The following is a 13,136-nucleotide window of genomic DNA, read 5'->3' as shown; positions in this document are numbered from 1 at the left end:
TGTTGATGTTGTTTTGAAATGTGTATGAAAACTGTATTATCTTGCCCCTCCTGCTTTGGCCTCTGGCCAGCAGTATTTGTAAATAAATAAAAATAACAAAAAAGAAAAAAAGCGTGGGAGTCCCCGTTTCACAATGACCAGATTGTAAAGTTGCCGAAGACAATACGGCAAGTAAGGATAGTGTCCGCAAGCATTCCTTACACAAAGGCAATTGAAACATATACTCGAAAGTTCCCCGTAGTTCTCGTTCACATACCTGTGCACTACACGGGGGAGGATGTGGGCCTCTTTTCACACGTTTAATGTGAATGTTACAGTGTCAGTAACTAAGGTATCTAACAATGAACTATGGAGCCCAGTGTAAATATTTTGCGAAGCCGCTTCGAAAGCATCAAGCTGCGTGTACGACGCCTAAATGATCATTTACAATCACTTGGAGCTTTTACTTGCAATTTACAGACCATTCATCTCGTGCACTTTTGTCCATAGCATTGTCACACTGTGCGCGCAGATCGGGCAGCCGTCTTTCGGCGTAGAGCCGATGGTGTTGAGGGGCCGTTTCCGGTCACCCTTCTTCCGCATCTTGCACCGGTACAAGATCTACATCTACCGCTGTGCACTACTCATGGGCGCCACCGTCGCGGCAGCCGACGTCGTCAACGAGATCGTCGCCTTTGAGGCAAAGCTGGCAGCCGTGAGTTTCCCGTCAATGAATACCTTTTCTTTTGTGAATGTGGTTTTACGCGCTGCCTGTGTGGTGGGGAGGGACATACGAGAAGGGGACGAGGAATGTAGCAGGCAATAAAAGTGCTCGGGAGCTGCACCACTGTAAACCATATTTAAAAACATTCGACAGATGCCACGTAAATGCCACGTACTATGGGAATCAACATTGCGCGAAGCAGGCGGAGTAAAGGCCACTGAGGTGTAATTATTTTATGGAAATAACTGTTACAGAATCTTGCTAAATCTTTCTACAAGTGTTGTACACACACATAACTTGAACAGTCGCATCTGTTGTATAGCGTGCTGTTTACTAGCCTAACGATGTCAACACCAACATTTGCATTACCAATAGCAGAAGCGGCAAGCTGATATGTAGAGCACTTGTACCTGCGAGAACGGTAGGCCTGGCTAGTTCTACGTAGGTCGAATTCAGTGGCTCGCACTTAGGTATACAATTGACGTCGACCCGTCGTATCGTCTGTATCATAGTAGTACATACGTAATGTTTATGAAACGGCACTGCAACCACAATTGACGCTTCAGCAACACTATGCCTGCATAAGGTCTTTTGCCGGAGCAGCTTCGACACCTGGCGTGGCTCTGTGGTTGAATACTTCATCGTCATGCTAAATGCATAGGTTCGATTCCTCCTGGAACTCTCTGATATTTATTCATTCCTTGGATTCCTGCGGTCAACGGTTCCATTGTCGGTTTTTCCTAACGCCCTCGCATTTAAATTACCAATGTTTGTTCTAGAGAAATTAAAATTTCATTGGCTCACTTTTATCTGTCGAACACGATATTAATGAGAACTAACTAAATAGTCCACGTTTTCTGTTCCCCCAGTTCGTGGGCAGATGTAAATTGTCAATTACCTACGGTGCATACCCACATACCGTGGCCTGTGGTACACGAGTATGTACCACACGTGGCAGCAGGACAATGTTCGACGACGCATGTGACAAGACTTTCACATTAATCATGTCATTATTAACCAGCTAGGTATATTTGTCGAATACTTGTAGCGCCACCGAAATCGACAGGATCGCACGGTGAAGGAAGAAGGGGTCGGGCGTGACATCGAGCGGCGCTGGAGCAAGGCTGGCACGAAGGGCACAGAAAAAAATTCAGTTTTATTTTGGCTGCATCAGTGAGAAGACGTGTCCAGTCGCTCTATTATATGTGCTCCTCAATTGGTAACCCAAACGCTCACCCTCCCGTAGAATTTTAGGTGTATATACCCCTAGTAAAGGAGGTGATCATGAGAGCACCCAGACTTAAGTGGCTAGAAGATAGAAATGCTCGAAATGCCTGCAGTCTACCAAGGAATACTTAGAATTTGAAAGAATATTTCAAAATACGTGGTGTACTGTCTCGCCCTTATCACGCTTTCTATGGCGTTTCAGCAATTTTTTTCAACATGTCACTCACAACCAAGTCTCTTTAGCTATGAAGTGCATCTGTAAACGTCACTCTGGTGGGGAAAAAGGGTCGGGCAACACGTAAGATTTCGGTCCGTGTTCACAACTGAGTTTCACTGCCACGCAAAAACAGCAGTGAGCGTAACTACAATGCAGTTAGTGCTGTGAACTGCTTGCTTTAGAACTTCGGATACTCGTTACTATGTGACCCAAACAGAATTGGAGTGCTCGTTCATATTGACTGTAATACGTAGAAATTTCAAAGTCATTATCCATAAGGACTTCATATATTTAACAAAACACCCTCGGCTAAATATGCTTCTGCGTTGATAGCATGTAACTAAGAACTTAACCAACGAACAGAAGTGTTCAGGTGGCTGCGCATGTCACCAATACATTGCCGGCCCTAGGCACGCAGACATTCACGAGCATAGCAAGTATTCTCAAATTATACCCGTTACCCCTTGAACGGCGCATGCACTCTACATTTTTAACAAACCAATGTGGGCCGAGCTTTTTCGCGTGTGAAGCAAGCTCAAAAACACCACTGCAGATGCTTTCGGTTCACTCTAAATCATCTAAATCATGCTGTATTTTATGTTACAAAGAAACGTGGACAACAGTAACAGTATTACCAGTGCTTAGGATATCTTGATGGGCATCACAACTATGTAGGCTCTCGTTGAGAACTTCAAAGGCAGCAACCCTGTGAATGGTACCTTAATAGATGGACCGGCAGACAAACCCACAATCACTGATCATTTTGTATCTACAGATTAACAGGCAGAGAAACTCACAAACACTGATCATTTTATCGTGGTGTCACGAAAGCTGCCAATTTATGACACCTTATAGAAGATGTGTGGCATTGTCTCATAGCGATTCGATACATTGATGTCTAGTTGATAACGTCATAGATTAACTACTGCTGAATCGAGAACCAATTGTTCCTGCAGATTATGGAGCCGCCGGAGACTATCCACAACCCGAAGCGAGTCTACAACCTCATGAGCCTGCGCACGCTGGAAGGAGCCATACCAGAGGTGAGATGCAATTTTTAAAATTTGAATTCTTTTCTAACGTGAGGTTGACCTCGAGTCCGCCGCAAGGGAGTTGCTATGGTGCTCAGGTCGTGGAATCGATCCCGGTTGCGGTAGCTGCATTTCGGTGGAGGCTAAATCAGTTGAGCGACATGTCCATAGAGCCAATGGGGACGAAAATGAGACGCGTTGATAGCGCCGTCTGGATTGCGGCGGCAGTTGTACAAATAGTAAAATATACTATTTTACTGACAACTGAATAAGCTTTTATTATATCCTGCACTCAAATAGATTTTTTCCACAAATAATAACTAAAAATTTTTGTATACTGTATAGTTGTGTATAAACAAAATGAGTTTCAAAGCACCAGGGCGTTTTGATAGGGCGGCTGGCCGTTTGCATAGCAGACGACACTGTCGTCACCGTCGTCGTCTGCTTCTTCTTCATGGTTATCCCCCGCTCGTTAGGGCAGTAGTACTAGTAGTAAAGAACTTTATTAAGGCAGCTGACGGTTTCATAAGTGGCGAGGGCTGTCAGGCCATGCCTGGTCGCCACCTCGTCAGCGTGTTTGATGGCCCGGAGCAGGGTGTCCAGGCTTGTAGTCGTGAGGATTCTCTCCCAGGCCTCACTTGAAGGTGACTGTCCTAGCAGGTTTGATGGGGGAGGGTCCTTGCTGCATTCCCAGATGATGTGGTCCAAGGTTGCGGTCTGTGTCTTGCAAAGGGTGCCCGTAGATGTAAATAAAGCTGGATATATGTGTCTGTATATGTACGGTGTCGGGGATGAGTTCGTTTGATGCCGCCGCCAAGTGATTTGTTGAGCTTGGTTTTGTTGCGGGTGCGGGGGCGGTCTAGTTTGCCTTTATAGCTTGTAGTATTGCGTGATGTTGTCATAGGTGATGAGTAATTCGGTTACTCCGGTATCCTGGTCCGTAGTCTGGCCCACCACTCGGCGTACGAGTCCTCGAGCTTGTCTGTGGGCGGCTTCATTACCCGGGTTTCCTGCGTGCGCTGGGACCCAGATGAGTTGATTTAAACGGGGATCATCATCATCGGTTCTGGTGGAAGCGGTGTCGTCTAAGGCGTTGCGTGCCGCTTGGGGCAGAAGAAGGAGTATTCGTGCCGTGGTTGGGGAAAAAGTGCCACGGGCGAATCATGTGATGGCAGATTTGGAGTCATTAATGATTGTTTCAAATCCGGCTATTGCGGCGAGTGCTATGTCAGCTTTTTCGGCCTCGATTGGGTCCTGTGTGCGTATGGAGCCGATACACATCGTGGTAGGCTCTTTATCGACTGGGGTACGTTTCAATGAGACAGTGATAGGGTATGCCTGTTTGGGGGCTCGGTATTTTGCCGCGTCGACGAGAGCCGCCTTAGTGCTCGTGCCGCAGGTATTGTGAAGATTTCTGGCGCGGGCCGATCGCCTATCATCATGATTGCCAGCCAGCATATTCTCCAACAACGGCGGCACAATGAAGCGCTGTCCGATAAGGGGTGGTAGCGAGACTAAGTCTTCTCCGCTTGGTGACAAGGGAAAGCCGATATGTTGGAGTATCCATCTTCCGGTTTTACTACCACGCAATCGTTCAATTTGGGCAGTTCGGTGAGCTTCGAAAAGTTCATCTATTTTATTGTGAATTCCAAGGCTGAGGAGGTGCGTGGTCGATGTGGGGGGGGGGGAGAGGCCCAAGGCGATCTTGTGGATTGTGCGAATAAGTCTGTCAACTTTTTCTTTTTCAGCCTTGAGGAGTCGTAGGTACGGTAAGGCGTAAGTGGTTCTTGTGGTTAGAAGACATTTAACAGCTGGAGAAGCTCATTTTCTTTCATGCTATGTTTCCGCGCAGAGATTTTGGCTAACAGACGGGCAGTCTTAGCGACGGTTACCACAAGCCTCTCTAGTGCGATGGTATTGCTCATGCCGGCTTGTACGTGAAGGCCGAGAACGCGCATGTGCTGCACTATGGGTATCTCGCATCCGGCGATCCTGAGAGTGATGGTTGGTAGTGACGGGTGTTTAACCTTACGGTAGTCAGGAGGACGAAGAAGGATGAGTTACGATTTTTCCACTGAACACTCAAGACCCGCATGCGCGCCGCATTCGGCCACTGTGTCCACGGCGCGTTGCAGTGCCTCCTTGATCTGTTCGTCGGAGTCCATACCATCACGTCGTCCACGTATAGGGTGTGTCGGATGTTGGGTATGCGGTCTAGTAACTGTGAGAATTGGCTCATTACGTGGAAGAGGATAGGTGAAAGAATGGCTCTCTGTGGCATGCCTTTGTTGGATAGGGCAAGTTGCCTTGTGGCGTCGCTGTCATACAGGGAAAGTTCCACATTGCGGCCTTGTAAGAAGGAGCACACGTAGTTGTAAATACGTTCCCCAGAGTTTGTTGAAGCCAAGTGCTGGGCTATCGCTTGATGTGTCACGTTATCGAACGCCTTGCGTAAGTCAATGCCTAGCATTGCTCGCGTGCCCGCACGTACAGGGCCTTTCAATAAATTGTGGTAGATTTGTACCAGGCCATCTTGAGTAGATAAAAGTGGGCGCGAAAACCAAGCATGGTTGGAGGGAAAAGGTCTTGCTCTTCTGCAAGTGTTTCTAGCCGAGCCAAGACCGCGTGCTCAAAAAGTTTGCCAAGGCTTGACGTTAACGAGATGGGGCGAAGATTTTATGTCTGTTTTCTTTTCGGGCTTTGGTATAAGCACTATTTTCGAGTGCTCCCATTTTTCTGGTATACTACTGGCATGCCAGCAGTCGTTGAAATATTCAGTGAGGGAAGTTGCTGACCTTGCGTCAAGGTTGCGGATTGTTTTCTTGGAGACGCCGTCTGGACCTGGTGCCGATGTTATGCGAAACTTTAGAATGGCTGCATAGACTCCGGCTTTTGTGATGTTGGCATCAAAATTTTGGTTTGATTTACCTTCATAGGTTGGTGGTGGTGTCGCTGGTTGATGGGCTTGGTTGATGAATTTGTCCGCCAGGTCAGTTAGTAAATCTTCGTCTTATACGGGGTGTTGGTGGACAAGTCGCTTAGGTCTGTGCCGCGCGGCTGTTTTCGAGTCGTCGGGATCCAGTGAGTGGCGTAACAGGTGCCACGTCTTTTGTTGCCTAGCTGTCCATTGAGTCCGTTGAACAGCTGGCCCCATCGTTGGCGGGCGAGGTAGGTACCGTGTCGCTCGATTTCTTCGGAGAGAGTCTCTACGCGGCGACGCAGTTTCTTTTTGTAGCGTTGCTTCTGCCATCTGCGCAGCAGGGCCGGTAGGGGCACGCAGAAAACAGACGCGCGCATGCGTCCACATGGTCCCCGTGTATCCCCGCTGCAATTCGCTCACTCACGCGGGCAGGGAGACGCGGGCATCGTGTTTCATTTTGATTCACCCTCTTACTATTTCGTTTTTCCCCACTAGGCATTGTATTCTGGTGCTGCAGTCAGATTAAAAAAAAATGGCAGCATATCCACGGAGTGATAATGGGGAGTGGGGCGAAGCACCCGTCCATCCTTGCGTGCGTCTGTGTGGCCGCCCATGCGTTCATCCGCCCGTCCGTGCATGCGTCTGTTCGTGCGTCCGCACGTCCATCTGTGCATCCGTCCCTGCGTTTGTCCATGCATCCGTTCCTGCGTCCGTCCATGCGCTCATCCATCCGTGCAGCCATCCGTGCGTCCCTCCATGCATCTGTTTTTGTGTCAGTTCGTTCGCCTATTCAACACTCCAAATACCATCATCTCGCATCTTTTCATCATATATTCCTTATATAGAAGCACCGCCATCCAGCGGACATTCCAAGCACTGAACTCGAGGAGGCACACGCACACTTTCTTACGGCTTGCGCTTCGTGTCTACTTCCCACCTTTGACCATCTCGAGTTCATGGTATATACTTGTTCACTGTATTCTAGGCACTGCAGCCCAATGCTCGCTAAACCATTCTAAAACCAAGGAGGTTACGCCCAGCTAGTATAACGTAGCAACCCTTTCTTGTCAGATAGTGCTCAATGTACACGCCAATGGCTGTTAACGGGAATGAGAGACAGGAGAATTCGGCTTTTAGTTAACGCGCACGCTGCCAATTTTTTATTGTTCAACAACGCACAGAAGAAAATCTCCCTCCGGCACCACCTTGGAGGTCTAAATGTAAAACTAATTACTCACTACGACTACTACTACTACTACGAGGAACGAGCGGGGGCCGCTTTAAGGAGCTTCGCCCCTAAAAACTCCGCTGCACGAAGTGGCTTCAGAGGACAATGCCTTACGGACGCTAGGCGGTCTGCCTCCAATTTTAGGGGCGAAGCTTCTTAAAGTGGCACCCATTCGTCCCTCTTAGTAGTAGTAGTAGTCTTAGTGTGTAACCAGTCTTACATTTGACCTCCAAGGTGGTGCCGTTGGGAGATTTCTTCTGTGAGTTGTTGAACAATAAAAATTCGCAGCGTGCGCGTTAATTCAAAGCCGAATTCTCCTGTCTCTCATTCCCCCTTAGCAGCCATTGGCATGCACATTGAGCACTATCTCACAAGAAAGGGTTGCTACGTCATACTCGCTGGGCGTAACCTCTTTGGTTTAAGAAAGGTTTAGCGAGCATTGGGCCGCAGTGCCATAAATACGGTGAACTAGTATATACCTTGAACTCGAGGTGGTTAAAGGTGGGAAGCAGACACGATGCACAAGCCATAAGAAAGTGTCAGTGTGCCTCCTCTCATTCATGTCCTTGGAATGTCCGCTGGTTGGTGGTGCTCCTATATGAGGAATATATCATGAAAAGATGCGAGATGGTGGTACTTGGAGTGTTGAATAGGCGAACGAACTGACACACAAACAGATGCATGGAGCGACGCACAGATGGCTGCACGGACGGATGAGCACATGGACGGACCTAGGAACGGATGCATGGACGACCGCAGGGACGGACGCACGAACAGACGCACGCACGGACGGGCGGATAGACGCGCGGACGGTCACACAGATGGACGCATGGACGGACGGAAGCAAGAACGAATGGACGGACGGATGCTTCATTCGCCCCACTCTTCATCATTCACTCCATGGATATGCTGCCATTTTTTGGTCTGCCTGTTATCTGTCGACAGATTCAGCAACCCGGTGAAGTTTCAGTGCTTGCTCAATGCCCAGTCATTCGATCTGGTGGCTGCGTTCATACTCGAGAAAATTGCAGATCAAAAAGCAAGTAACAGCACGACAACTTCAGAAAGAGACAAATAGACAGGAAAGAGCGCTCTCTTTTATTGAAGGTGCTACGACCGATTTTATACAGAGTACAGGAACAGTGCTCATGTGTGACGACACATGTGTGACCATGACAAAATAATCTTAACTGACGAAAGAATACTCTCTCATGCAAAGTGAAGGTGGACGTGAACCAACTCGCCCAAATTAAGCTCTTGTTGAATATCTGAGTTGCAACATCAATACCTTATTATTATGTACTGTGTTTTTTTAAAAGGAAGTGCATGGATACGTAATTCCATAGAGCGTAGTGTTTTTACGCTGCGCTGACAATGAAATGCCATAAACGAAAAAAAGGGGTGTTTCCTACGCTTCGCCTGGACGAAACGGTGCTGCCCCCCACCTATACATCAGCATTCTACGCAAGTTTTTGTTTGCCGACATCACGGCTAGATGGCGTCCATATCTCTCGCCGCGCCTCCAGACGGAAGGCTATCGTCTATTCACAATACTTGCAGCGAAGTACGCAGATACGTGGCCAATTTTTCCTTCTTTCTATGACGGCCCATGAAAACTATCGTGGCAGTGGCAGTAGCAAGGCCGCTGTACTAGACAGTAGTGGCGTTTTAGAGCGCAGCTCTTACGCACCCGTTGTTGTAACCAGCAGAGTGAACGAAGAAGGAAGAGAGCGAACGCGAAGTCTGTGTCACCTCACTTTTTTTCTCCGTCACACGCGCTGGCCCCTCGGTCGGAACTCGAGAGCACACAGTGCTAGCCGGTGAAATGCGGTAGGTCTCGCTCACTTCAGCTCTAGAGGTTTTGTTAGCGGTATGTAAAGAATGTTACATTGCTACAAATGCGGATACACTAATTTAAACACAGTTGCGTTCTCAAAATGTGAAACTCGCATACGTTCTTTTATATCGCAGGTTTTAGGCACCTGTTTCTGCGTTAATCGGTGAGCTAGGATGAAAGAGCGCGGATGCCGAAATTAGCGGAGCATGAAAGACGGTGACAGTGAAGAGAGCGTGATAAAGAGGACACTGCCGAGACGATATGTTCTGCAGTGCCACTGAAGTGCGCGCCGTCACCGATGAGATCATCACTGAAGTATGTGGGGAGGGTTTCCACCGATACCATATATAAGATGTAGGGGCTTTAACCAGATATAGAATGAAGCGCTTCATAAATGGTGGACTGCCTGCGGTGGCTGTTGTGGAATGCACCCACGCGCTTGCCTTCAGCAGCCTCCCTGTTGGCAACGCAGTCGTGCTACGCTCCGTCTGCGGCAGCTGATATAAACTGCGCGGCTCCAAATTATTCGCTGTTGTCGCGATACTCGAAGCATGCAGCTGTACTAGCTTTACGTAGATACTTGTCTCTCTCAAATTGTTTGCCTCCCAACACCCAAACAGCTGCGGTCGAAATTCGCATTAGGCGGTATTAGAATTGTCGATGAGTTTTTTTTTCTTTCATGGATTTGAGCTTCGTGCACTGTCCCCAAAACATATCAAACAATGCAGCGCCGATCGCTGATGCACAAAAAAAAGTGTTTTGCAACGTACCAGGGAAAACAGCGTTATGCTGCTTCAGCGGAAACAACTGACGTAACTACTGGTCCTTGCGTTCGCCTTCTAATCTTCTTACTCACCGACTTAATTAGGACATGCAATTTATATTGACGCGTGCTCTTGGTAAGAATAGTCTTGAGATAGTACCCAGAGTGCAAGTCATATTGTACATATTCTACATGGTAACTACATGGGTTTGCAAGCAACGTGGTCATTTAACTATGCTTGTCCGCCTGCCGTAGTCTAGCCATCGCGTTGCAGTGCAAATGCTAAACACTTTCGTTTGCATATCTATACTTATACCATATTATGGGACGCTGCAGATCCAGTGGACGTTCCTGCTCAACACCATCCTTCGAGACGTGGGTGTATCGATGGATCTGAGCGACCACGTCGTGGTGCTCCACCCGCTATACCTCAAGAGGCTCGCGCGACTGCTCAAAGAGGTCCCCAGGCAAGAGATCTAGCTTTAATTTTATTGGTTATTCCACTGACTAGCGCGTATATTCAGACTTACTCAGTACAAATCGACAGATATATACCAAGAAAAATATCGTTACTGTTGCAGAAAATGTTGAACATTAGGTTAGAAGTGAGCTCACTTTTGTGCAAGATCAGAGAAAGTCAACTTCATCGAATTTTTTTTTTGAGATGTCAAAGCAGCTGCCTACATATAAAGAAGTACTAACACGATATTGAAATATTTTCGGGTCGTTGCTTTAAGTGGAAAGTGGATGTCCGGAATCCTGAAAAGAGTTCCGTTGTGCTGGGAATGCATTGAATATACTTTCCATACAGCTAAATTAAAGCAGCAACACTGGTTTTGTTATAGATAGGGTAACTTGCAGCGACGTGTCAAGAGAGGTATGACGTCAAGGGGGGACTGAAACTTGCGACATTCTAGACACAGCTTCATGTTTGCGGTCAGTCACAAGCGATTCACATGAACAGAATTGAGTGAATTGCTGTGCAGAGAATGCGATAGGCGTTTTTGCGATTTAGGTTGCCCGCAGGACGCAAATCTCGCCAACCCAGTAAACTGTGTTGGCTTGTGATGTTTTATACGTGTTGTCTGGCTCAGGAATGTAATAGTGCACCCTAAGAAAACGACACATGTCCCTTTTGCGTTGCCTCGAAATGGTTTCAGTACGCCTTTAAGCGTCCTTTCGTTTGCATGTAGAGGAAATAAAGTACATGTGGATTGGACTAATGCATGGTTTTTCGGTATGAAACAAAAAACTAAGACGCTACCTTGTGCATTCGTCTAGTGTGACTTCCACCAATTATCTTCTTTTAAATGCGTAGCATTTCTTAGCAAAATTCGGTGACTTTGAGCGTATCTATCTATCTATCTATCTATCTATCTATCTATCTATCTATCTATCTATCTATCTATCTATCTATCTATCTATCTATCTATCTATCTATCTATCTATCTATCTATCTATCTATCTGTCTGTCTGTCTGTCTGTCTGTCTGTCTGTCTGTCTGTCTGTCTGTCTGTCTGTCTGTCTGTCTGTCTGTCTATCTATCTATCTATCTATCTATCTATCTATCTATCTATCTATCTATCTATCTATCTATCTATCTATCTATCTATCTATCTATCTATCTATCTATCTATCTGTCTGTCTGTCTGTCTGTCTGTCTGTCTGTCTGTCTATCTATCTATCTATCTATCTATCTATCTATCTATCTATCTATCTATCTATCTATCTATCTATCTATCTATCTATCTATCTATCTATCTATCTATCTATCTATCTATCTATCTATCTATCTATCTGTCTATCTGACTATCTATCTATCTATCTATCTATCTATCTATCTATCTATCTATCTATCTATCTATCTATCTATCTATCTATCTATCTATCTATCTATCTATCTATCTATCTATCTATCTATCTATCTATCTGACTATCTATCTATCTATCTATCTATCTATCTATCTATCTATCTATCTATCTATCTATCTATCTATCTATCTATCTATCTATCTATCTATCTATCTATCTATCTATCTATCTATCTATCTATCTATCTATTTATATATATATCTATCTATCTATCCATCTATCTATCTATCTATCTATCTATCTATCTATCTATCTATCTATCTATCTATCTATCTATCTATCTATCTATCTATCTATCTATCTATCTATCTATCTATCTATCTAGCCGCCTATGACATTTAGCTCTCCTGGCTGTTTCAATAATGATATAGATACCAAACTTCGTATGGCATTACATGTCTGTATGAAGAACATATTGGACTAGTCATACCATGAAAATCACGACATGGATGTCATGAATGTCATGATTTACATTTCATGGTCCTGCAGCTCTTGCGGTGGTTCCTTTCACATGGCATGTTGCAAAACTGGTATGGTATGACATGATTGCATAGAGAACATAAGCGACATATTTTAAAATGAAAATCATGGCATGCGTGTCATGTAACAACATGACTGCATGCCAAGCTCATGGTGCGCTCGCGATTGTTTCGCTAGCGTCACATATGCCAAATTTCGTGTAACGGTACGTGAATGAATGACGAAGGTAAGTGACTGGTGCAAACATGATACTCATGAGATGCGTGTCATGTAACAACATGACTACATGCCATGCTAATGATGCGCTGGTGGCCGTTTAGCTAGCTTCACTTACGCAAAATTTGGTATTACGGGCCGTGAATGGATGGCGAAGGTATGATACTGGTGCAAACATGATGAACATGACACGCATGCCACGTAACAACATGACTACATGCCCCACTCATGATGCGCTCGTGGCCGTTTCGCTAGCTTCACACATGCCTAATTTGGTATTACGTGACGTCGTTGGATGTCGAAGGTATGTGACTGGTGCAAACATGAAAATCGTGAGATGTGTGTCATGTGAGAACATGACTACTTGCCACAGTCAAGGTGCTAATACATTTCGACGTGACGCGGTGCGCGTGATCGCTGGCGTTCATTTCGTCGCGTCACGCCGGCGCTGCCACGCCAGGCGCTGGTCCTGCCATACACTCGCTGGCACGCGCCGCGCTGCGTTGCTTTTTCGCATGCGCGTTGCAGCGCGTCCGGCGTCCCTCCGTTAAGAATAAGGAAGACGCAGTGCTGACTGGGTAACGCATCGGCACGAAATGCAGCATGTCACGATTCGCACCTGTTGCCGTCGGGCGGCACCGA

At 46.4% G+C, this 13,136-nt stretch overlaps 1 protein-coding gene across 1 annotated transcript in view; it reads left to right on the top strand.

The window, feature by feature from the left end:
• Nucleotides 1-10,406, top strand: part of LOC142803015 (neprilysin-1-like) — a 41,258-nt gene extending 30,852 nt beyond the window's left edge. The window contains exons 7-9 of the mRNA XM_075888113.1: nt 512-694; nt 3,104-3,190; nt 10,263-10,406. Coding sequence (XP_075744228.1) covers nt 512-694; nt 3,104-3,190; nt 10,263-10,406 — 414 coding nt within the window. The remainder of the gene's footprint in view (nt 1-511; nt 695-3,103; nt 3,191-10,262) is intronic.
• The last annotated feature ends 2,730 nt before the right edge of the window (nt 10,407-13,136 follow it).

This window comes from Rhipicephalus microplus, chromosome 3 (genome assembly GCF_043290135.1).
Source record: "Rhipicephalus microplus isolate Deutch F79 chromosome 3, USDA_Rmic, whole genome shotgun sequence".
NCBI classification, from domain to species: Eukaryota; Metazoa; Arthropoda; class Arachnida; order Ixodida; family Ixodidae; genus Rhipicephalus; species Rhipicephalus microplus.
The sequence above is the reverse complement of the archived record's forward strand: the minus strand, read 5'-3'. Positions and strand labels throughout refer to the sequence as shown.